Source organism: Lucilia sericata, unplaced genomic scaffold, assembly GCF_015586225.1.
Source record: "Lucilia sericata isolate MDLA Ls3-8-SP2 unplaced genomic scaffold, ASM1558622v1 Contig000974F_arrow, whole genome shotgun sequence".
In the NCBI taxonomy this organism is placed as follows: Eukaryota; Metazoa; Arthropoda; class Insecta; order Diptera; family Calliphoridae; genus Lucilia; species Lucilia sericata.
Window position 1 is genome coordinate 85,756 of NW_023994957.1, and position 26,813 is coordinate 112,568.

Genomic DNA, 26,813 nt, shown 5'->3' on the forward strand with positions numbered 1-26,813 from the left:
ACAGCAAGCCAGACGGACGGACGGACATAGCTTAATCGACTCAGAAAACGATTCTAAGCCGATTGGTATACTTTAAGGTGGGTCTAGGACGAATATTTTTGTATGTTACAAACATCAGCACAAATCCAATATACCCTCCCCACTAAAGTGGTGTAGGGTATAAAAATACCCTTTATGTTTAAATTTGATTAATAAGACAAGGCCCTAACTGATTTTTAACAGTTTTAAAGATTATAACTTTAGATCTAGTCGTCTAATTTACATTATTACTTTAATGTAAAAAAATGGATAAAAGTAGGACACTTCCGTTAAACATAATTAACTATGTAATCCTAGCACATTCTAAAATCCCTGTTTAGACAATTTTCATAGGCATTCTAACACTTTCATAATATTTTAGCCGCAAATTAATTATTGTAATTGGAATATAACCTTAAGATTGATAAAATTTTATTAAACAGTTATTTAAATAAATTTAAAAAATAAAATTTAATTAGGAAAATCAAAAAAGTTTACTCCAATATTTTTAAAATTTATACGGGCTGTATTATTATTTACTTCAAAATTTAATTTAAGTAATCTTTGAATACAAAGCAAAAAAGTATTCGAAACCGGTTTTTAAAAAGTAAAAAAACGGGTTATTCGATATTCGAAAAATCAACATTTAGAAAAAACCGACACTGGTAAAGCAGAAAAAACCGGTTTAAAAATCGTGTTGATCAACCTAGTGCTCACCCTTAAGAAAAAGTCTCAATCTAAACCGGCACTTAGTGTATAAATTTAGTGCGAAATTTTGCACAGAAGTGCAAATAACTCACAATGACAGCGTTGCAAAGCATTAAAAAAATACTCCTTTTTTATGTAAGAAGTACCAGATATTACAACTGTTAGAAATCAACCGCGATTTAAAAAACCTTTTTTAACAGTAAACTAAATAAAATTGATATAAAAATGAGTGCTGTACAATACGATGGATAAATCAATGTTGTAAATTAATCTTCCACAAAATTTTCAGCAATTTCAACATCTTCTGAAAAGTTTATATGAAAATCTTACAAAACCATTTTTACATTTGTATATTTACGAAAGGGATTACTTGCCATTATCTTCATATATATTTTCTACTTCAATTAAAGACAAATCGATTACAATAGTGATTTAACACTTTCTCTCGGCATTTGTCCTTTAATTTTTATAAATTTTTTAACTTTTGTTATTTGCTAGCCTCACTTTTCTCAAACAAAATGGGTACCACTACTTTTTCTACTTTTTTATTCTCATTTAAACTTTGTTGCAAAAAAGGTTGTTCACAGGGAAAAAAAAAATTGACGTGAATACCTTTATTATTTAAGTGAGTATACAGTGGACGTCCACTAGTACGAGTTATATAGTGTCAGGCCCTTTCGTAATACCGAAAAATTCGTATTATTGAACAACACATTTTGTATGTTTAAATTCAAATAATACACATAAAATATTGGATTTTATTTATTTTTCATGAAAAATTACATAACGGAACAAAATATAATAAATGTGTATTATTTTAAATAAATTTCTTGTACATAAACAGGCTTAAAAGTGACATATTTACGTATATGAATTGTTAATTTTGAAAGTATCGTGAGTCCAATGGTTGAAATGAGATATATGTAGAATGTTTTAAATTTTAATGTTTTTAAAAAGATGTGTGCCAAAGACAATTTGCAATTTATATATGTGTTCTAAAATGTATTAAAATGTTCAGATTACATAAAACTTTTATTAGAAACTTGAATGGAATATACCACAATTCTCTAATTTATAATTTTCTCTTAAAAATTAGAATAGTTATCCTTAAACCCATTGTTTGGAATGTGGAGTCACACTATTTTCAAAATTAACAGTTCATACATACATATGTATATAAATATCATTTTACTTATTAAAAAATCCATCATTTAACATCGATGTTTATTACATTGTAAAATGATTCTTACGGCTTTTTCAATAACAGCGCTTTTGAGGCTTCAATATTGTTCTCAGCAGAGTTATTGTCGGGAACTAATAAAATACTTTCCTCATTGGCGTTATCATCCAATTTAATTTCTTCTCTTGGGTAATCAAAATTCCAATAAAATAAATTAATAACACTAAATAATTGTTGATTTGTAAATATACATGCAGTAACTTGTGTGTATAGGATTTTTAAAAATACAAAACACTTGTAATAAATACAAAAAAACTTCAAAATTACTGAGCTTAAGGTGAATGATACCGAAGTAATAAAATAAAAACATAATAAAAATTTCATTCATACGTAAATAAAACCGAAATTCTCATAAAAAATGCGTTATTCGTACTATCGAACAGAAAGATTGTGACTTTATTCGTACTATAGAGTAGACAATGCAACAACTTTGCCATTCGTATTATTGGATATTCGTAATAAAGAGTATACGTACTATTGGACGTCCACTGTACTTAGTTTTTAATGCGCATTTACTTTTAACTATGTATTTTGGAAGCATTAATTCTTATTGAAATTTGTGAACATATCGACGGTTTAAAAATTACACTTTTGTTTTCTTGAACGTTTTTACTAGTAATGCGGTAATTTACTTTTTACTACTTTAAAGATTTAAGAGAGTAATTTTGTAAATTTTAATTTTACTCTACTGGGAAAGTAAATGAACAGACTTTATATTAAATATTTATCAACATTTTTTCTGGAACTATAAAAGTATAAAAATTGGCTGCCTTTGTTATCGGTCAAAATTTGAGTATTTGGTCGCTAATTCTTCAGTTTTTGAATAAGCACTCATGTCAAAAAAAATAATTTGATACCGTTATTAAATATGTAATGGCTAAAATTGGATCATGCATGAACACATAATGATAATTACAATTAATTGAAGCAAATTGTCCAAACATTTCTTTATGATCTTTGCTAAAATTACAAGTGTAAATAGGCTGCGGAAAAAAATTCGAAGCTAATTATGAAAAGTTGTCAAATGTTGATTTATTAAAAAAATGACGATTGTAAGTGTTATAATTTCCCAGACATATAAATTTAAGTATTGACTTCATCTGTGTGATGCCCACAATTGGTAGTCGGCCGATTTTTTTTAACAAATAGTACCAAAAGTACCGTTTTCGTGTTAAGTTTTTAAACTTTAGCTGTTATAGTGTCTATGATATACAAATTTTAGAATTTAATACATATGGGAGGTGTCACTCCCACTATTGGCGGTCCACCTATATTTGTTTTAAAGATTTATACTTATTGTATACTGTGTAGTACTTATAGTATACAGTACAATACTTAAGAATTCTAATTGTTATAGTTTCTCAGATTTAATTTTTTTTTTTTTCATTTTTGACGTACCATGCCTACTTTGACGTACCATGCCTACTTCTAGTTTCATAGATATAATAATTTTACACATTTCAAACATATGGAATGTGCCACGTCCACTATTAATAATATGCCCATTTTTCGATATGCACTTTATATAACACACCATAATAATTTAGAAACTACACTTGTTCGGCTTCTAAATTACACATTTAAAGAAAAATTACACATGCTCCTTGTTCGCACGGGACAGATAGCAATTTTTAAGATATTTTGAAAAATAAAAGTCTTTTAGCACAAGTGCGATCGAAGTCTATTCCGAATGATTAAAATCCATTATATCAACTCATATAGGGTTCATAATTACGTCTTTAAAGTGTGATCCACTTTTTTCGTTATTAAACTAAGAACTAATAACTGTAACAACGGTGAACTTCTGGATGTATATAATTCATTTCAGTTCTTAAAAAATTCTACTTTAAACTAAATTATTATAATTATTATTTCTTTATTGGGTGGCTTAATAAAATAATGGACCGATTTTAACCATTTCCAAAAGAAAAGTTTGTGCAATATTTCATAAATTTATATCGAAAATTGATTACAAGGACAGACGGATGGACAGAGCTAAATCTACTCAGAAAATGATTATAATTAGTATACTTTAAGGTGCCCAGCAAAAAAGAACTTCCAAATAAGCGAAAAAAGTAGAATTTACTCCATGGAAGTACTGAAAAAGACCTGAAGAAGTGATGATTTTAACAGGCTTGTCACCGGAGGGATGTCCTTTTTATTTGATTTCAAATTCACTACTTCAATGCTCTTTTTTTGAAGTTTTCCGGAAGTGAAATTGTAGTATTATAGAATACAACTAATTTGACTTATATAATATTAACATTAATTAGAATAATAGACACATTTAATACAAAAGCCCAAATATAACATTTTTTTCTCATAAAAATATAAAAAATCTTCAACATTGAAAAAATATAATTATTTTCGCTTCTTCGGAAGTCTTTAAACATCACTTCCTCAGAAGGTAAAAAAAATTCAATCAGTGCTACTTTTGAAGTGGTGATAAATGTTATTTTTTTGGAAGTACTTCGTTTTATTTTTGCTGGGTGAGTGTAGCACAAATATTATTGTGCGATACAAACATCAGCTCAAACCCAATATACTCTCCAAACTCTTTTCTACAGAAGGATATAAAAAATTTTAAATTACACATAAATTACACGTGAAACCAATTATACATGGGCTACACATAGAAATAAAAATTACACACAATATGTGTAATTACACATTAAGTGGCAACACTGTTGGTAAGCAACATAATTATATATGAAATTATTTTTATGCAGTGGTAAGCCACTTTAATTTCTAAAAAATATATATCACGAGATTTCGAGCAAAAAATTTTTCTATTCGTATAATGATACTTGTCTTAACTTGTTCTATCACATAAAAAATATAAATTCCGTTTTTATCTCCATCATTATAAAGGACTTTCTTAAAAAGCGTAAAAAATATATGTGGCATATCGAGTTTATGAAATAATTTTTTTTTCAAATTGTTTCAATGGAAAAAGAGGCATGATCCTTATCTCGCCAATTTGCCATAATATGCTAAAAATCTTTTTATGGACATTAGATATGGTTCCTAGCACCTCAAAAAGCACATAAAATCGAATTGTGATGGTTGGTGGCATATCGAGTTACTGGCATAAGCCCTTCATATTGTATTTATACGCAGAGAAAACAGATTCGTTGTCATGACCGAATTTGTTTTCAATCGAATTTGGGCGGGAATAACCGATATTATCGGTTGACATAACTGCTATTATCAGTGAGGGCAACATGTTTTTTTGTTCAAATAAAATTTAAAATTATATTTTCTTTTTATATTTATTTTATTTAACACCAAAAAGTATACATTAAAAACGATACATTACAAATACAAACGTAATATGTAGTGGGAAATCATGGATTGTATGAATGGATTGTTTTTTTTTTACCGTGGGATTTAGAAAGTTTATTTACAGACTTGTGTGAACGGTAGTCCTTTCAGAAATATTTGCTAATTGGAAATGCAAAAAAGTGTGGAGCTATATTCCATTTTTCACAATTTTGAACTGTATTTTGAGCGATTTCCTTTTCTTTATTTAACTTTTGATGATTGTTTTAAAATTTTTCTTTAAAAATATAAATATTATTAAAAATGTTAAAAAAACCTAACCGAAAATTCAGTGGTGAGCTCCGACAATAAATTAAATTAAGGATTTCAAAAACCAAATCATAGTTTTAAAATTCGGTTATCTTTGTCAATATTTTATAATAACAATTTAAAAGAATGCATTCTTAACTAAATAAACTTTTGTTAGAATAGTAAATCCATCACTGTCATAATTTATTTGCTATAAATATAGAAATTCTATTGTATTGCAAAATTTTTTATAATTGCAACAAAATATTGATTAGGTTAACAAATATAAGATTGTTGTAACTGATTTCGAACCAATCTGTGTGTACACACTTGTAGTATGTGCCATTACTTTTAGATATTATTCCCATTCCATAGATATTGAAGCTCATTTAATTTTCAAGTCACATTCAAAATATTACATTTCTAAGTTCTTTCTAAGTCGAGTAAAACACTACTGCGCGCTAGATTAGGCATTTGGTCCACTGTGCACTGGTGGATCATTATAGATATAGAGCATACATACATACCAAAAATTGTTTTACAATTAAATTTCACCACATACCTGAATATATATGTATTTTAATCAATAAATTGTTTAAGTTTAATTTGAAATTTATTTTCATGTAGCATCTTACGACGTTTTCTCTTATATTTTTCCGAGTCTTCTGGAACATCATCAAAATTAAATGGAATATCATCTTCAGCCGCATAAAACACAATAAGCGATAAAATGACAAAGATGTTTTATGCATATTATTTTGCAATAATATAATTGCCTAAAACGCTGTTTTACCAAAAATATGCTCAACTATTTCTATATATTAGTAGCTATTCCGCCAAATTTGTATTTACATGGATTTCAAAGTTGTTGGCCTATATTTGTCTTAAATATTTATATTGATATCAAAATGACACCAACAAAATTTTAAGACTCTAACTGTTATATTTTCTCAGAGATGCTAATTTGATATTATCTTTATATGGAGGTTCCTTGCCCACTATTGCTAGTGTATTTTAGTCCAAAATATTCATATTTGAGAACTCTAACTTTTCACCCCAGGAAAATTAGGCAAAAAAAATGAGCAATCTGTGGAATTTCTGACGTTAAGTGAAAGCGATGTGTGTGCCAAATTTGTCAAGTTATCGGTTTATATAGACACACAGATGGACAGTCTCAGAAAGTGATTCTGAGCCGATACTTTAAGGTGGGAATAGGACCAATATTTTTGGACGTTACAACCATCAGCACAAACGCATAATACTCTCTCCATTATAGTGGTGTAGGTTTTAAGAAATAACTCTGTAAAATTTTTTGTTAGAATTTTTTGAAATAAATACCAAAAAATTTTAAATATGTGTGTATGTAAAAATCAAATTTATTGTAAAAACATTTAAAGCAAAATATGCAATTTTGCATTTATAACAAAATATGCAAAAGTATGCAACAACAAATCGATGCAATTTTGTAGCAAATTTTTATACCCACCATCAAAAAAGATGGGGGGTATATTGATTTTGTCATTCCGTTTGTAACACATAGAAATATTGGTCATAGACCCACAAAAGTATATATATTCTGGGTCCTCATTAAATTCTAAGACGATCTAGCCATGTCTGTCCGTCTGTCCGTCCGTCCGTCCGTCTGTCTGTCTGTCTGTCTGTTGAAAGCACGATAGAGTCCGAATGGAAAGAGCTAGAGGGTTGAAATTTCACATAAATATTTCTTATAGGTAAGGTTTGTTTGGTATTGAAAATGGGCAATATCGGTCCACGTTTTCGGATAGCCCCCATACAAGTGGCCCCTCGAAAAGCAGCTTTAACAGCCATAACTTGTTTAAAAATACGAATATAGCGATGAAATTCGATATAAGTAAGTTTCTTATGATCCAAAATCAATATGCGAAATTTTATGAGGATCGGTCCATAATTGACCCTACTCCCCATATAAGGTCCCCTTCAGAAAATGACTTTAACGCTCATTACTGGCTTAAAAATACTAGTATATAGATGAAATTCGACATAAGTAAGTTTCATACGAGTCAAAATCTATCTAAAAAATTTTATGAGGATCGGTCCATGATTGACCCTACCCCGCATATAAGGTCCCCTTCAGAAAATGACTGCAACGCTCATTAATGGTTTAAAAATACGAGTGAAATTCGACACAAATAAATTTAATGCGAACCAAATTCTATCTACCAAATTTTATCAGGATCGACCCATAATTGACCCTACCCCCCTATACATGGTCCCCTTCAGAAAATTACTTTAACGCTTATAACTGGCCTAAATATACGAGTATATAGATGAAATTCGACATAAGTAAGTTTCATTCGAGTCAAACGAGGTTTGATGGTGGGTATATAAGATTCGGCATAGCCGAATATAACACTCTTACTTGTTTGATTTGAAAAGAAAAATAGTTAAAAGTAATTTTGTGTTACTGACTACAAAAATGCATTTGCATAGAAATCCTTGCCCTGCTCATAAGCAATCAATATGCCCCAGCAAAAACAAAACCAAGTACTTCCAAAAGAAGAACATTTATCACCACTTCTAAAGTAGCACTAAGTGATTTTTTTTTTACTTTCATTGGAAGTTATCTTTAATGACTTCCGAAAAAGCGAAAATTATCCAATTTTTTCATTGCTGAAGATATATTTTTGTTGTTCTTACATTTTTATCAGTTAAACTATTTTATTTTTGGGATTTTGTACTAAATGTGTCTATTTCCCTTATTAATGTTAATATTATTTAAGTCAAATAAGTTGTATTCTATAATACAATTTCGCATCCAAATAACTTCTAAAACAAGAGCATAAAAATTACTTCTTAAGAATGACTTCAGAAGTAGAGAATTTGGAATCAAATAAAAAGGACATCGCTCCTATGACAAGCCTGTGTTAAAATCATCACTTCTGCAGGTCTTTTTAAGTACATCCATGGAGTAAATTCTATTTCTTTTTCGCTTCTTTGGATGTTCTTTTTTGCTCTATGACCCATAGATATAATTTCAGATAGTATCACAGGTCCTATTTATGAGAAGAATTAGAAAAAAATTGGTGGTCACAATTTTTTTAATTCTAATTTAATTTTATTAAAATCAGACTTTATCTTTAAATATTTTGTAACAATTTTTGAATTTTCAAAAGAGTAAAAACAATGTGGTTCTCATTAATATGTATTGGAAACAAATTAAAGTCAGTTTTCTATATTAGAGCTAGTTGAAGTCATAGTCTGATTTCAACGGAATTTGGTGAAAATACATATATTGCTGACTTTTGTCGTATAGACGGACATTGCACTATGGACCAGAGAGTGATGCTGTGATAAGGGATATAACAGAAAGTAATTATGTACTTTTGGCTAATATAAGGAAGAAAAAATGCGACATTATCTGTATTGGAGTTAAAAATATTAACATTTGAAACGACTAATGTTATTCGAAAGTATTCCAAAACTAAGATATAGAAAATTCAATTCTCTATATTTGTAAATTTTGTAACATTTGACCTCCAATATCTCGCTTAGCGTACACTATATTTTCGGTGACATTTAATCCCTTACTTATTATGCTATTGAGAAGCTATGTGCCAATTTTCATTTAACTATCTAAAATTCCGCAGCAAAACCCTAATTTTCCTGCGCTATTTATAGTTTCCTAGATATACAATATTAACTTTATATTACCCTCCCATTTTTTACAATATTTGTGTGAAAATTCAAAATTTCATACAATTTGTGTAGCGCATAGATCAGCGTTGCGTGTTCATATTTTTCAAATAATTCAATTCTTTATCGAATAAAAAATGATAACATTTGATTTTATGAAACCAATAATTTTCTTAATTATTTTCCAAACCAATTCCAACAAAAATTGGATTCTATTTCAACCCTAATAAGTGTATTTAAAATTTTATATAACTTTAAGTGTAAATATCAGAGACAGTAATTGTTATTATTTTTATTAAAAAAAATTAAAATTAAAAATTTTATTTGGTTTGTATTTAATTTCTCAGAAAATACAAATTGCTTTTGATTTGTATTTTTTATATTTTCCGTAAAAATTACTAACAACTTTTTCAAATAAAAATCAATAATTAAAAACACAAATAATTTTTAAACCATAAGGCACAAATAAAAATTATCGGGTTTAAACAGAGATTAATAGAAAATTTTTAAAATTTCTTTACCACTGATATCATCGACCAAATTTGCTGAAATTGTGTAGAAATTAGATTCGAAAATTGGAAAATTAAAATTCTTTAGGTGATTTTTATACCCACCATCAAATTTTCCTAAAATATTTTTTATTGATCAGAAATCTTTGGTATTGAAAATGGGCAAAATCGGTCAACGATTTCACATAGCCCCCATACAAATGTACCCCCGGAATATTGTGTAAAAAGCTTCAAACATTCACAAATTCGTTGTTTATGAAGCAAATAGCACAAAATTTCGAATAAGTCAGTTTTTTGACCTCCGAAATAAAATTCTGAATTATGTCGGACATAGGACCACGATTAGCCCTACCCCCCATATAAGGTCCCATTATAAAAATTACTGTAATTCTGATTACTGGCCAAACATGCGAATATAGCGATGAAATTTGACACACATAGGTTTCATGCAAGCCAATATCTCTCCACCAAACTATATGTGGATCGGTCTATAATTGACCCTATCCCCCATATAAGGTCCCCTTCAGAAAATGACTTTAACGCTCATTATTGGCGTAAAAATATGAGTATAGCGATGAAATTTGACATAAGTAAGTTACATACGAGTCAAAATCTCTCTACCAAATTTTATGTGGATCGGTCCATAATTGACCCTACGCCCCATATAAGGTCCTCTCCATAAAATTACTTTAACGCTCATTACTAGCTTAAAAATACGAATATAGCGATTTATGAGCCAAAATCTCTCTACCAAATTTTATGTGGATCGGTCCATAATTGGCCCTACCCCCCATATAAGGTCCCCTTTGGAAAATGACTATAATGCTGATTATTGGCTTACACATACGAATATTGCGATGAAATTTGACACACGTAGGTTTCATGCAAGCCAATATCTCTCCACCAAACTATATGTGGATCGGTCCGTAATTGATCCTACCCCCCATATAAGATCCCCTCCATAAAATTACTTTAACGTTCATTACTGGCTTAAAAATACGATTATAGTGATGAAATTTTACAGAAGTGATGTTCTTATTAATATCGATACATAATAATAAAATATTCAAAATATCAAAGTTTATTTATATATGATGGTGGGTATATAAGATTCGGCATAGCCGAATATAACACTCTTACTTGTTATTCTTTATTTTGAAAAATAAAAATCATTGATTGATTTCTATTTTTTGTTTGAATAAATAAAAATTACTGAGTGAGTATTATTAAAGAAAACATAAATAATTTTTTATTAAAACAAATAGAATAAAAATCAAAAATAATTTTTATTTTCAATTTGTATTATAAAAAAAGTTTATTAAAAAAGGTATGTGAAATATTTTGGTACATTCAAAACATTTCTAGGAGGATTCTTTCATACTGATTTTGTTAAGCAAACATTTCATAGATAATAATTATTTTCTGTCTCTGGTAAATATATTAGCATCAATAATTCACTTATAAACACTAGTATTCTATAAAATCACTATTTTTGGTCAACAAATTGTTAAAATTTTTCGGAACTAATGAAAAACTACTTCAATATTTTATTTTTAAAAATAATAGTAATAATAAAATATACACACTGGTGTAAATATTAACCCCCTTATTCACAAACAAAATTTTTATTTTATAAACAGTTTATAAATAAGATTTTGTATGGAAATTTAGTTTTATAAACCTTTTATAAAATAAAAATGTTGTTTGTGAATAAGAGGGTAAATATATGTATTTTCATTTACCAAAATATGAATTTTCATTTTCAAAATATAACGTATACTGTATTTTGGGCATATGTATTCATAATGGAAATCCTTTCAAACAGCTGTTCCAGAACTCCAATTTGCAAACTAATAAAAAACTTGTTAAGCGAATTATAATTTTTTATACATACATATATTTTTTAAGAATAAATAAAGGAATTAAATAGCAAATTAGGTCAATACCTCTCATATATTAGCGGTAAACTCCCAACAAAAAATAGAACTTCCAAAGAAGCGAAAAAGAAGTAGAATTTACACCATGGAAGTACTAAAATAGACCTGAAGAAGTGATGATTTCAGCACAGGCTTATCATAGGAGAAACATAGAAGCATTTAATACAAAAGCCCAAATATGACATTTTTTATCTCATAAAAATGTAAGAACAATATCTTCAACATTGAAAAAATATAATTATTTTCGCTTCTTCGGAAGTCGTTAAACATCACTTCCTCAGAAGGTAAAAAATTCAATTAGTGCTGCTTTTGAAGTGGTGATAAATGTTATTCTTTTGGAAGTACTTCGTTTTATTTTTGCTGTGCTGTAGGGATGATAAAAATATTATTTTTTTTTTTTTTTCATTTAGAAAAGGTAATATTTATACAAAACTTCATCCAATTCTATACTATCGTGGAAAAATTCAATCAGAATGTCTTAATATTAAACAGCGATGGCTGCGTAATGTCAATTTTAGTCCTTTATTCGATCTTAAAAGTTTGAGACCATTATTTTTTATATTTAGAGAAAAATTAAGGTATTTTTTTAGATCAGTTCATAATTGGCCGTAACCATACATACAATAATACACTGTTTTTATAACATTTCTTATAATATTTTTATAATATTTCCTACAATATTTTTATAAATACAATTTTATTTGTTTTACAGGTATTCCAATACATTTTTGTGTATTCCAACTTATTGTTTAGTTACAATCTTTGTTCAGAGTGTAGCACACCTAATTTTTAATCGTAATCAAAAGGTAAATACCACTGATATTGTGCATAAATATATACATACATATGTATGTATGTATGTACGTACGTACGTACGTATGTATGTATGTATGTATGTATGTATGTATGTATGTATGTATGTATGTATGTATGTATGTATGTATGTATGTATGTATGTATGTATGTATGTATGTATGTATGTATGTATGTATGTATGTATGTATGTATGTATGTATGTATGTATGTATGTATGTATGTATGTATGTATGTATGTATGTATGTATGTATGTATGTATGTATGTATGTATGTATGTATCTATGAATGTATGTTTGTTTTATGTCTTAACTTAACATTTTTCTACATAGACTCCACTAAGTTTGGCATTACAAACTCAAGCACGCTTGATAGGCACCAGCTTTTTTTGGGGCATACTTTCAGCTGCATTAACAGGAGCTGGTATACGGACTGCATATGCTCTAATTGTCCCACTTCTTATTACATTATTGGCTAACTTAATAATTGGGATATTGAAGTTTGAAAATACAAGTAAGTATGTATATACAGAAATTTTCATGAAACCGTAGTGAAATATTATTTAGTTTTCAACCGATTTTAACTTTAGAAATATATATTACTAGCTGCGCCTACCCGACGTTGCCCGGGTTTCTTCTAAAATGAAGAGAATGTTATTCTATCTGCAATAACTATAGTTTTTTTTAATAGATGTCAAAATTTTGCATGTTACGATGAAATAGTTTATATTTTTCTGCATTTTGTTTAATACTTAAAGTCAGTTTCTCGACAAAAATGTCCCTTAAAAATTTACAAATTGAAAATGAGCTTTAATTAGGAAATTTTGACTAATTTGTAGAAACATTTAGGAAACTTTTTTTGAGAAATTATACTGAAATCAGCATTCTCAATCACTGGTAGGGAACTAAGGATACTTTCAAATTGGTCATAGCTCCCATATAGGGTTCACTTCCGAAGATCATTTAAACGAATATGTTTCATTGATAAATAAAGCTATCGGTATAAAATTCAACTTGAATATGTTTTGTATACGTATAAATCATTCTAACAATTTTTCCCTGGATCGGTCCATTAATGGTCATAGCTTCCATAAGGCTCTCTTCCGAAAATCATTTAAACTCACATATTCATTGTTAAATAAAGCTATCTTGATAAAATTCGACACAAATATGTTTTGTGTACATGCATATGAATCACTCTACGAAATTGTTCTGGAGAGGCCCGTAATTGGTCGTAGCTCCTATGTGAAGTCAAGTTAGCTAAAAATTAGATACTTAAATGGGTTTTAATAAAAAGTAGCTTGCTGGTGGAGGGTATTTAAGATTCAGCATAGCCGAATATAGCACTCTAACTTGTTAACTTCTGAGGTTAGACCTATTAAATGCCAAATTTTATGTAAATAAGTTTATTAGTTATGTAGTGAAAGAGTAAAAAAAGAGTTTACTATTATATATTATAGGTTTTGAATATGTAATGTGTCCACTGTTGCCAGATTTGACGATTTATCATTTTGACGATTTTCACTGTCAAAACTGGCCTGTTGACGATTTGACGATTTTAAGTCTAAATTTGACAATTTTTTAAAATAGGATTTTTGTACTACTTTTAATACATTTTATCATTTTTCTATCTATAATTTTTAAGTAAGTTGATGTATGTAATTAGAAAAACCAATGAAATTAAACATTATAATGTTTTAGAATATTTCATTTGATCAAATGATTTACGGAATAACGAACGCAAAACTTTTTGAGAATTTCTCTTTTTTTTGGGTCAACACTAGGATCTAGAATAATTGGTAGTGGGAAGAAGGATAGAGGGAGTATTGTTTTTGGACATTTCATTTAAAGGAGGAAATTTGTTTTGCATACGAAAAATTTAAACATCTAATATACACACATTTACTAGAGATCATACCAAGTTAGTTTGCAAGAACTCAATGTAAAGTATTTTAAATCATATTTGCAAAATTAAACAGATAATAGACAAATGCATTCGTAATTCTACTCTGGGTGGAGGAAGATCGTCGTGCGTCGTTGCCATTATCGCTTAAGGGGAATCGGCCGTCCTTTCTTGCTCTGCCTTCGAGAGTTTTTCGTTTCGAACCGCATTGGTCAAATGTGTGACGTGGAATAACTAACCGTACCGAGTTACGGTTTTTTGAAGTGCATGTTGACCATATGCATTCGAGTTAACTTAACCTAAGTTTTAATTTTGATTATGGCAGAGAACCAAAAAACACATAATTTCATATTCTATACAGTCGTACTGGAATAATTGGCGTTGGCGTTATAATCTTTAGATTCGGTCGAGAAGTCTTAGCTGCAAATGCAGCTAAGCTAAGCATTACTTTCTGAGGAAGTGATGTTTAAAGACTTCCGAAGAAGCGAAAATAATTATATTTTTTCAATGTAGTGAATTTGGAATCAAATAAAAAGGACATCCCTCCTATGACAAGCCTGTGTTAAAATCATCACTTCTTCAGGTCTTTTTCAGTACTTCCATGGAGTAAATTCTACTCCTTTTTCGCTTCTTTGGAAGTTATTTTTTGCTGGGATTTATCACCACTTCAAAAGTAGCACTAAGTGAATTTTTTACCTTCTGGGGAAGTGATGTTTAATGACTTTCGAAGAAGCGAAAATAATTATATTTTTTCGATGATGAATATATATATTTTTGTTCTTCCATTTTATTAGACAAAAAATTTTATTTTTGGGCTTTTGTATTAAATGTGTCTATTTCCCTATATTATTTAAGTCGAATTTCTCGGGGGAGTTTTCCTGTTTTTCCTACCGAGCGCGTCCCCGGGTGGCGGATAGGGGGTGGTGATGGACCATCTGTTCTCCCCAGTTTTAGTTTGAATCAAGCTGAAGGAGGGCAGATTGTCCACCACCTGGGAATATTATATTCCCCGTGGACCAAAAACTGGAAAAAAAACAACATGGAAAATAAAAAGATGAAAGTTACGGTGCAGGGCCTAAATAACCCAGTACCGGCGGCAAGTGTTGATCCACTCGCGAGTCACGTGTCGTCGTCATCCTGCAATCGTGAGCAAAATACTACTACGGAGGTGGGTACCTTGGCCTCCGTGGCGGACAATGCGTCAAGTGTACAGCATGCCATTGGCAAAAACATAGGGGTGAAAGAGAAGGATGTACTCGGAGAGAGCTCAGCCTTTAAATATAGGTGAGGGTTCCGACTCTGAATCCTCAGAAGATAATAACAACACCATTATAGCAAATCCCAAAAAGGATGAAGTAGGGCAAATGGTGAAACAGGTGAGTGATATCATAGCTAAACTACCTATTACTAAGAAAAGACTATCTGGAGCACAGAGGAGGAAGCTGAAAAAGATGCTTCAGGAAATCATAGTTAGTCAATCCAACGACACTCCAAAGGAAAAATCGGACTCTCTCACAAGATCTGAGGCAAAGAGGATCAGGTCTCCCGAAGAGTTGACAACTGAGAATAAACCTAAGATGAAAAAGAGCTCCCCGTCTTCTAATACACAGTCGAAGCTAAGCCATACTTCACTCAAAGGAACCTCAAGTCAGAATCCTGAGAGTAAGGGTGACAACGCCAAGATAGATATCCCGAAGACGACCACGTCGGCGAAATCAACCTCGAAGGCAAGGGTATCCCAAAAGAAACCCCGAAAAGCGAGGAAAGATAGGCTTGACAATGGAAAAGGAAAAGAGCCGCCATCTTACGCCAAAGTTGCCAAAAGAAGACACCGGGACGATCTCTGTTATGCAGTTTACGATGCCGGTAATTCGACAGGCAAAATTCCAATAGACCAACAGACTAAGGTAGAAGATCTGGTGAACAATAAAATAGTGGACCACGCAATCGCTTCAAAGGGCCAACAACCAATAAAGAGCGTGTGCTGCGAGTTCAGAATGGGCTTGATGTTGATGAGGTTGGCATCTCACCAATGTGTGAGCACCCTAAAGAACTTGGTGGAAAGTATCCCTCCTCCCTGGGATGGCGCTAAGCTGGGACTGGCAAAGAAGAGCGAGCTTCCGGTGCTCTTAAAGTCCATTGTCTACATAAACTGGCTAATGAACGTATACTGGAAATTCTTGGTGGTCAAAATGCTGAGCTGGCCGTGGAAAAATGGGACGTCTTTTACAGGAAAGAAGAACCTGAGGGAACTTTATTTGTAATAGGTATCGACCAGAAATCTATGGCTAGTCTTGCCAAGAATAAAGGTAAAGCTTACTTCGCCTCTAAAGCTGTCATATTCAAAATTGGGAAGGTGCCGATTGGAAGGGCTGTTACAACAAGCCTCGAAAAGGACACTAAAATACCTAAGACCACAGCATCAGTAGCTACTGATGACGTTAAGAAGTCAAATCCTAAAAGCGAGGAAGATACCACTAACTCGCCAAAAGAAGGTGCAGCTGTCCTTTCCAAAATTGGGGAGGTGCTGATTGAAAGGGATGTCAAAACCGGCCCCGATAAGGACACTAAAACACCTAAGACGGTACCCAAAGCATCATTAGCAAGTACTGGTAATTTTGAGGAGTCAAATCCTAAAAGCGAGGAGGAAATCACTCGCCAGAAGACAGAACAGCAGTGCTGTCCAAAATTGGAAAGGTGTCGATTAAAAAGACTGCTCTTTCTATGCCTGATAAGGACACCGCAGTGCCATCAATGGTACCCACTGCATCAATAGCCACTTCAGGTTACCCGGAGGAGTCAAATCCAACGAGCGGGGATGTGATCACTAGCTCGCTGGAAGACAGTTTAAATGGATGACAATGATTGAGGTTATCCAAATAAACCTCCATCGGAGCGAGACAGCTACCAACGCTCTGATGTCTAAAATTAACACAGGTAAGATACATATAGCTTTAATCCAGGAACCTTGGACGATTCGCAACAAGGTTTCTGGATTAAATCACGTAAACTTCCAACTTTTCTACGCTGATACAGGGTCTCGACCGAGAACATGTATCTTATGTCACAAGAATTTATGTTGTCTCCTCTCAACAGGATTATCCACATCGGATGCAACGGTACTGAAGCAAGGTCGTGGCAACACTATTCACTGCATGCTTGAAATTCACATATACCCCCATTAAATGGCAGGATGCTAGGGTAATATTTATACCTAAACCAGGGAAACCTAGCTATTCACACCTTAGTCTTATCGACCGATAAGTCTTACGTCCTTCCTACTTAAAACTTTGGAACGGATAGTTGATAGTATGGTGAAAAGGACAAAGACCTAAAATTTAAGCAGCATGCTTATGTAAAGGGACGATCGGTGGAAACCGCTTTAAACGAAGTTGTCCACTACATAGGTTCATCCTTATACACTGGCGGTATGCATTGACATCGAAGGCGCCTTCAATAATGTACACACCGATACTCTTATCCTATCCCTAGACCAGTTTTATGTTGACCGGGTGCTCCGTAACTGGATCAACCATATGCTAAGGAACAGATGGATAAGCTGCGAGATGTACGATATAACTATCAGGAAAAAGGTATTTCGCGGTATACCACAGGGTGGCATTTTGTCACCTTTACTCTGGGTTACCACGATTAATAGCCTCCTAAGGACCATAACTGAGAAAGGACTTAGACCTGTCTGCTATGCAGACGATGTCGTAATACTTTTAAAGGGAAAGGATCCAAATTACTTGTGTGGAAGAGCTGAGGTGGCTCTGAATACGGCCTTGAGCTGGGCTCAACCGAGAGGCCTCAATGTTAACCCGGCAAAAACGGAAATCTGTCTTTTCACAAGAAAGACAAAAATTTCTTCGTATACTGAACCTTGCTTCCTGGGCAAGAAGGCAACATCCGTGCTGGGCGATATTTAGGAGAACTATAGGCATGAAATGGGGTCTTAGTCCTACTATGACAAATTGGCTTTATAAAAGTGTAATTAGACCAATTCTAGCTTATGCTTCAATAATCTGGTGGACTGCTTTAGACAAAAAGTGCATTATCAAACTACTACAGGGAGTTCAGCGTACATGCTGCTTGGGTATAAGTGGTGCCATGTGTACTACTTCAACCAAGGCTCTGGAAACGTTGCTAGATATTCCACCCATTGAAACATATTTAAGATATGAGACGGCGCTTACAGCCGAACGGCTCTTTACTTTAGGCGAACTGGCCAAAAGCGGTTACAGGGCACGTCATCAATGTATACTGGACACATTGGAAGATTATACACAATCATCGGACGTGCCTGATCGTATACCAGACACAGAATATGTCGGAAACTTTGACACGCTGATCCCAGATAGAATGTCTTGGTCAAGCGGAACATTAGAGCAAATACCAGTAGGAATCCGTTGTTACACGGATGGCTCTAAATTGGGGGACAAAGTGGGGCTGGATTTCTATATTGAAGACCCAGAAACAGAAATATACCACCGTTTACCAAATCATAACACAAGCTTCCAGGCAGAAGTACGAGCAATAACGGAATGCGTAAATTGGATTAGAATAAATATGGCGCCCACAGCGCTTAATATATTTACCGACAGCCAGAAGGCAATTAGGGCGATATCAGGCGATAGAACTAAATCTAAGACCGTATTGGATTGTAAGAAAGCTTTAACTGAATACTCTCCCAGAGGTAAGGTTCACATCATATGGGTACCAGCCCACTCGGGAGTAGTCGGCAACGAAAAGGCGAATGTAATAGCTTTAAAGGGAAGGGAGCTCGAGGCAGTTAACCTGACAAACGCAAAACCATTCGACGCAACAAAAGCTGAACTAAAAATATGGGTGAGAGAATCCCATAAGGCCTCTTGGAATAATGAAACAGTGGGTAGAACCACGAAGGGGTGACCCTGATGAGAGCAAGACGAAAAATCTCCTCAAAATGAGCAAGTCTGAAGTTAGTATGATGGTACGTATTCTGAGTGGACACACAGGATTACGAGCACATCTATGCAAAATTGGACGTGCGGATTCAGACGAATGTAGAGCATGTGGAGAGGACAGTGAAACTCTGGAGCACTTTCTTTGCCACTGCCAGGCATTCGTCGAAGTTAGATCCAAGTATCTTGGAAGTGATGTTATTCCGGAAATAACATTCCTAACTAACACTAATTGGAAGATTCTTAGGAATTACGTTCAGGAAACTGAGTTTCTGAACACTGAAAAATAATTTTTTTTTTCATGATAAGGAGCGCACAACAGGCCCGATAGTGGCCTAGGTGTATTTCTTCGGATTTGATGTAGAATACATCCTCCTATCGACCTACCTACCTACCTAAGTCGAATTAATTGTATTCCATAAGACTTCAATTTTACTTCCAACAAAATAACATATAACTTCAGAATAACTTCAGAAGTAGTGAATTTGGAATCAAATAAAAAGGACATCCCTCCTATGATAAGCCTGTGTTAAAATCATCACTTCTGCAGGTCTTTTTCAGTACTTCCATATCCCAGCAAAAAAGAACTTCCAAAGAAGTAGAATTACTCCATGGAAGTACTGAAAAAGACCTGAAGAAGTGATGATTTTAACACAGATTCAATTTGATTTAAAATTCACTACTTCTGAAGTCATTATCAAGAAGTAATTTAGTAATTTAACCATTAAATAATATGAAACCACATTTAGTTAAAAAACAAATTTCCAACGTCAATGTTTATTTCTTCCAATTGTATTTATAGTTTCTAAATTGATATTTAAATCGGTGTTGTCAGAGAATCCAATAAGACCACTTTTTTGAAATTAATTCCTATTTAATTGATCCGTTTACATATATTCGCAAGAAAATAAATTTAAAAAATAATTTTGATTTTCGTCCTTGCGTCTCCTGTAAAATTTCCCAACTGGTTTATTCGCATCCATGCTTCAATTACACAGTGAGACAAAATAAACGAAAATCGAAATACCTGGGAAGTAATACTATTTTTCTGAAAGGTGGATCCGAGTAGAACAAGAATCCATTTTTAAAATTTCCCAAACACCTCCAAAATCTTGAAATACGGGTAAAAACCGGTTTTTCATATTTTTAAGCACATTTCATTGGCAAACATGTTTTTGATTTTAGTTTTGCATCGTTTTTAAAGTTTGGAGATGTTTTTGCAAAGTATTTTATAAGAGAACCGTACTACTTATTAATGTATTAGAATACTATGTCTGTTAATGAGAAAAACTCAACTTTGTTTTTTTTAAATCAGTTAACAATTGACGACATTTTTAATCTTTTTCTAAATACAATATTGTTCAAAAACTGATTTTCTGAAGGATGCTTTATATGAGGGATAGGGCTAAATGTGGGCCGATCCTCATAAAATTTGGTGGGAGGATAAATGTTATTTTGTGCTGAATTTCATCGTGATATTTAAAGAATAATTATGGAATTCAAGTAATTTTCTTGAGGGTTTGTATGGGGACTAAAGTCAAATAAGTCCGTATTATTTAAAAAATCACTAATGATTATAGCAAACTCGTTTATGTCGATTTTTGTATTGATCGGACCTTGACCCTAGTTCTCATACAAATCCTCCTTCAAAATATTACTTTAATTCCATAATTATCTTAATTATATTAATATCACGATGTAATATAATATAAACATAATATAAACATAAACAGTTCCACCAAATTTAATGAGGATCTTACTCTATTTAACCCTATCCCACATAATGATCCTTCAGAAAATCATTTTTTGAACAATTTTGTGTTAAGAAAAATATCAATAACGTCGACAATTGCTAACGGATTTTTAAAATCAAAGTTGCGTTTTACTCTTTAATAAACAAAGGCTTATAATTAATTAATAAATAGTACGGTTCCTATATAAAATACATTAAAAAAACATCTCCAAACTTTAAAAACGGGGCAAAGTTAAAATCAAAAACATGTTTGCGGATGAAATGCACCCATAGTTTTCCAGGTTGCTTAATCGTCATATATGTCATTATAAAGGCCTCAGCTTCTGCTTTCTAAATCCGTTCAGAAACTTAAAATCGGTTGAGACTCACCTAAGTTACTGATTTGTAAGTGCTTAAAAGTATGAAAACCCGGTTTTTTACCCGTATCTCAAGATTTTGGAGGTGTTTGGGAAATTTCAAAAATGGATTCTTGTTCTACTCGGATCCACCTTTCAGAAAAATAGTATCACTTTCCAGGTATTTATTTTTGTCGCATAGTGTTATAGTTACTAGTTTTTAAAGCGACAAAAAGTCATTGGTCTCATCATTGAAAAAATTGTTTCAACCATTAAGGCTGGTACTCTGTTAGATGTTGTGAAAAAAGTTTTATCTACCTAGGGATTTAATAAAATTTGTCGTTTTTTATCGCTTCTATATGTAAACAAAACCAAATGTGTATGTTTTATTTGACAAATTTAAATTGAAAAATTAATTAAAACGAAAACATAGTACTAATTCAGCATCATTTTTCCATAATTTTTTTTTAAGTTTTAAAAAATATAATAATAAAAATAATAATAATAATAACAATAATAATAATAATAATAATAATAATAATAATAATAATAATAATAATAATAATAATAATAATAATAATAATAATAATAATAATAATAATAATAATAATAATAATAATAATAATAATAATAATAATAATAATAATAATAATAATAATAATAATAATATAATTTGCTTATTTTTAGTTCGACGGTGGTTATATATTCATTTAGCTGGACAAGTACTAGTTGCTTTATGGACGTTAAACTTTTATAATATGGTTGTGGATGTTTTTATTTCGACGGCAGGTCGATCTGGTGGAAAGAAAAATCCAGACGTTATGGTTGCCATAATTTGCAGTGCATTCACATTTTTTACTACCAGTTATTTAACTCCTTTGGTTATTCTCTTTAAGAAATGCAAAAATTTTCTTGTTATACTTTTTGCCACATACATTATTACACGATTTTACTTCATTTCCTTTACTCACTATGGTTTCCCATATAGAGATGATAAGAGCGGTGATCCCAGAGTCCAAAGGCATTATATAACGGTAAAGTATATTTACATGCATACATAATTTCTTAATTTACATTTCTAGTTAACAATATAATTATAGCATGCCATAAGGACATTGTACGACAAACAAGGAGACATTCGTTATACAGATTCAGGGTTTTGGTTTCTAGAAATGGATCGAAATGCACGTAAAACTATTGAAAGTTTAACAATGCCCGAAGAACCAATACCGCAGGATGAAAATATTCTTTGTAAGAGTGAAGTTTTTTGCGGACTACCGTTGCTTTCAGCGCGTCAACTTATGCCTGGGTATGTTTTCAAAAGTAAAATGTTACTAAATTTGAGAATAAGTTTATTACCAGGGAAACCAAAAATATGCTCTAAAAGGGTTTTAAGCACATTAAATATGAAGTAAAAAACTAAAAATATACTCCTAAATTTTAAAATATGCTCTAAAAATAAAAGATTTTATTACCTTTTAAACATTGAAAAGTGGCCTCCGGTAGGTTAGTGGTTAGGGTTCTAGTCTGGTAGACCGGAGGTTGTGGGTTCGATTCCCATCTGAGGCACTGGTTAAGGAGAGCATAACAGGCCCGATAGAGGCCTAGGTGTATTTCTTCTGATTTGATGTATATATATCCTCCTTTCAAACTAACTAACTAACTAAACATTGAAAAGCTCAAAAAGACTGAAAAAATTTCTTGATAATTGATTAAACTCATAGTTTGAAGAACTATAGGAATCCGTTTTACGTTCAGGTAATCATTACATAAAATTAAGCCACATTTGGTGGATATACGAGGCCTTCAACTCAACTGAAAATAAAAAGAAATATATGTATGTACCCAACAAAAAAAGAACTTTAAAAGTAACGAAAAAGAAGTAGAATATACTCCATGAAAGCACTGTTGCCAGATTTGACGATTTATCGTCATTTTGACGATTGTTAGTGGTAAAAATAGCCTGTTGACGATTTAACGATTATACCTCTAAATTTGACGATTTTTATACCCTTCACCTTCGTGAGAAAGGTATATAAAAGTTTGTCATTCCGTTTGTAATTTCTATAATATAATGTAACACAGCGAAATATTGTTCACAGATCCCATAAAGTATATATATTCTGGGACCACGTAAGATTCTAAGACGATCTAGCTATGTTCGTCCGTCTGTCCGTCTGTCTGTTGTTGGCACGATTGCGTCCACAAAAAAAGAGATATCGAGATGAAGCCAATATTTCTGCACCAAACTATATGTGGATCTGTCCATAATTGACCCGACCCCCCATATAAGGTCCCCTTAAGAAAATGACTTTAACGCTCATTATTGGCGTAAAAATACGAGTATAACGATACAATTTGATATAAGTAAGTTTCATACGAGTTGAAATCTCTCCACCAAATTTTATGTGGATCGGTCCATAATTGACCCTACCCCCATATAAGGTCCCCTCCATAAAATTACCTTAACGATCATTACTGGCTTAAAAATACGAATATAGCGATGAAATTTCACAGAAGTAAGTTTTATATGAGCCAAAATCTCTCAACCAAATTTTATGTGGATCGGTCCATAATTGGCCCTACCCCCCATATAAGGTCCCCTTTGGAAAATGACTATAATGCTGATTACTGGCTTAAACATACGAACATAGCGATGAAATTTGACACACGTAGGTTTCATGCAAGCTAATATCTCTCCACCAAACTATATGTGGATCGGTCCATAATTGATCCTACCCCCCATATAAGGTCCCCTCCATAAAATTACTTTAACGCTCATTACTGGTTTAAAAATACGAGTATAGCGATGAAATTTCACAGAAGAAAGTTTTATATGAGCCAAACTCTCAACCAAATTTTATGTGGATCGGTCCATAATTGCCCTTACCCCCCCCTTCAGAAAATGCTTTATCGCTCATTATTGGCGTAAAAATACAAGTATAGCGAAGAAATTTGACATAAGTAAGTATCTTTGGAGCCAAAACCTTTCCAGCTAATTTTATGTGGATCGGTCCATAATTGACCCTACTCCCTATATAAGGTCCCCTACATAAAATGACTTTAACGCTCATTACTGGCTTAAAAAGAAGAGTATAGCGATGAAATTTCACAGAAGTAAGTTTTATACGAGGCAAAATCTCTCTACCAAATTTTATGTTGATCGTCCATAATTAACCCTACCAGCCCATATAAGGTACCCTTCTTAAAATGTCTTTAACGCTTATTATTGACATATTCGAGTTTTATAGATCACATTATATACTTTATTTTTAAATTTTTTTAATTCAAATAAAATTATGAAAAAAATTCTCAATAAATATGTATATTAAAAAAATTCTTGAAAAACATGTAAAAAAGATTGAATAAAAAATATCTCATATTCATATTTACTGTATGTATATCATATCACATATGTAATTTACTAGAACTCAATATAAGGTATTTTGAAGTATATTTGTCAAATTAAGCAGATAATGACAGCTAAAATCAATCGAAATTGATAAAAATGTCTCGATAGATAAACTAGTGTATACAAAATTAGTCGAAATACCATTTGATATGTTTATTATCTGTAACAAATAATTTTGACGATTTCCAAAAATCTATTGACGATTTTGGACAAAATCATCTGGCAACTATGCATGGAAGTACTGAAAAAGACCTGAAGCAGTGATGATTTTAACACAGCCTTGTCATAAGAGGGATGTCCTTTTTATTTGATTCCAAATTCACTACTTCTGAAGTCATTCTCAAGAAGTAATTTGTATGCTCTTTTTTTGGAAGTTATACGGAAGTGAAGTTGTATTCCATATTTGGATCCCATTATGGGACTATAAAGAAAATTGTAGCAAAAACAAGTAAGAGTGCTATATTCGGCTGTACCGAATCTTAAATACCCTCCACCAGCTACTTTTATATTAATAGTTTTGTAATTGATAAAATATTTGTAAAATAAGTTTTCTCATTTTTTGAATAGAAAAACTAAGATTTAAATAATTTAAATCTGTTACAAATGCAAAATTTATACAACATTACAAACACCATTTTCATATACACTATCGGACAAAATAAAGTGCAAAAGTACTCATGCTATATTCTTTCAGCGAAAAATCTGTTAAATGATTATTAAGTAATGAAAATGTATTTAAATTCATTTAGCTAATATACAATTCTACAAAAATAACAATAAAACAAAATTGTTGTACTTAAAATGTTTCTGTATAAAATTTAAAATTAAAGTAAATTCACTTTTTTGTCGGACAAAATAAAGTGTAAATTTTATATATCATGTTAAAATTTCTTGTATATCAAAATTTTTTATCTATTTTGGTTCTGATTTGAATATTTGGATCTACTTTAGCCATTTTGGCAATTAGAATAACCTGCTCAGAGCACCGCCCTAAATCCAATAGATTAATTTTGGACCACAATTGATAAAAAATTCTGATGAAGTAGTGAATAAAAATGGATTCAATTTGAAAATAATCATATGCGGGAAAACAAGAGGAAGGGAAGGCGATTGGGAATAATAATGGTAAAAAAATTACCATAATGGTTTAAGTAGATCCAAATATTCAAACCAGAACCAAAATAGATACAAAATTTTGATATACAATAAATTTAAATAATGATATATAAAATTTACATTTTATTTTGTCCGACAAAAAAGTGAATTTACTTTAATTTTTGACGTTATACATAAAAGTTTTAAGTACAATAATTTTGTTTTATTATTATTTTTGTAGCATTGTATATTAACTAAACGAATTTAAAAAATTTTCTATATTCAAAATTCATTTAACAGATTTTTCGCTGATAGAATATAGTATTAGTACTTTTGCACTTTATTTTGTCCGATAGTGTATATTTTAATAACGCCCTAGGTCGCAGGGTCGTCCTCGCGATGTCATCACTGGGGACACACTTGGGACCAGAATTTTGATCCCTTTGTGATACCTGAAACGAGAGAGAACGGTCGGCGTATTAGTACACTTCAACCTAATCACTCTGGTTTCCACCGAACCAGTTTGTCGCACGAATATAGGAATCTATCTTTCGGATATCAACCTCCGATAGATCCGCTAAGTCATGCAGAAAATAGCTACCTAGCAGACCCATTCTGTGATCAGCTAGGGCAGGACAATGACAGAGGAAGTGAGTTATACTCTCTTCTTCCTCTTCATCCTGGCAGCTCCTGCAGAAGTCGTTACTGGGTAAGTTCAGTCTTCTTGCATGGAGTCCGAAAGGCCAGTGGCCAGTTACCACTGCCGTTAAGTTCCGTAGATTAACTCTCGGAATGTAGAAAAGGGCTCGGGATCTTTGTGGGTCGTAAGATGGCCACATGATCCTTGCCTGTCTACAGGTGGCTTCAGTCGACCATCTGCATTGCGCAAGCTCATATAGTTTTTC

The 26,813-nt window shown here is 31.8% G+C and overlaps 1 protein-coding gene across 1 annotated transcript in view; it reads left to right on the forward strand.

Annotated features, from left to right (window-relative positions):
- Positions 1 to 26,813, forward strand: part of LOC119609392 (endoplasmic reticulum metallopeptidase 1-like) — a 114,724-nt gene that overhangs the window by 62,538 nt on the left and 25,373 nt on the right. The window contains exons 8-11 of the mRNA XM_037964150.1: positions 12,367 to 12,460; positions 12,801 to 12,981; positions 22,089 to 22,435; positions 22,502 to 22,710. Coding sequence (XP_037820078.1) covers positions 12,367 to 12,460; positions 12,801 to 12,981; positions 22,089 to 22,435; positions 22,502 to 22,710 — 831 coding nt within the window. The remainder of the gene's footprint in view (positions 1 to 12,366; positions 12,461 to 12,800; positions 12,982 to 22,088; positions 22,436 to 22,501; positions 22,711 to 26,813) is intronic.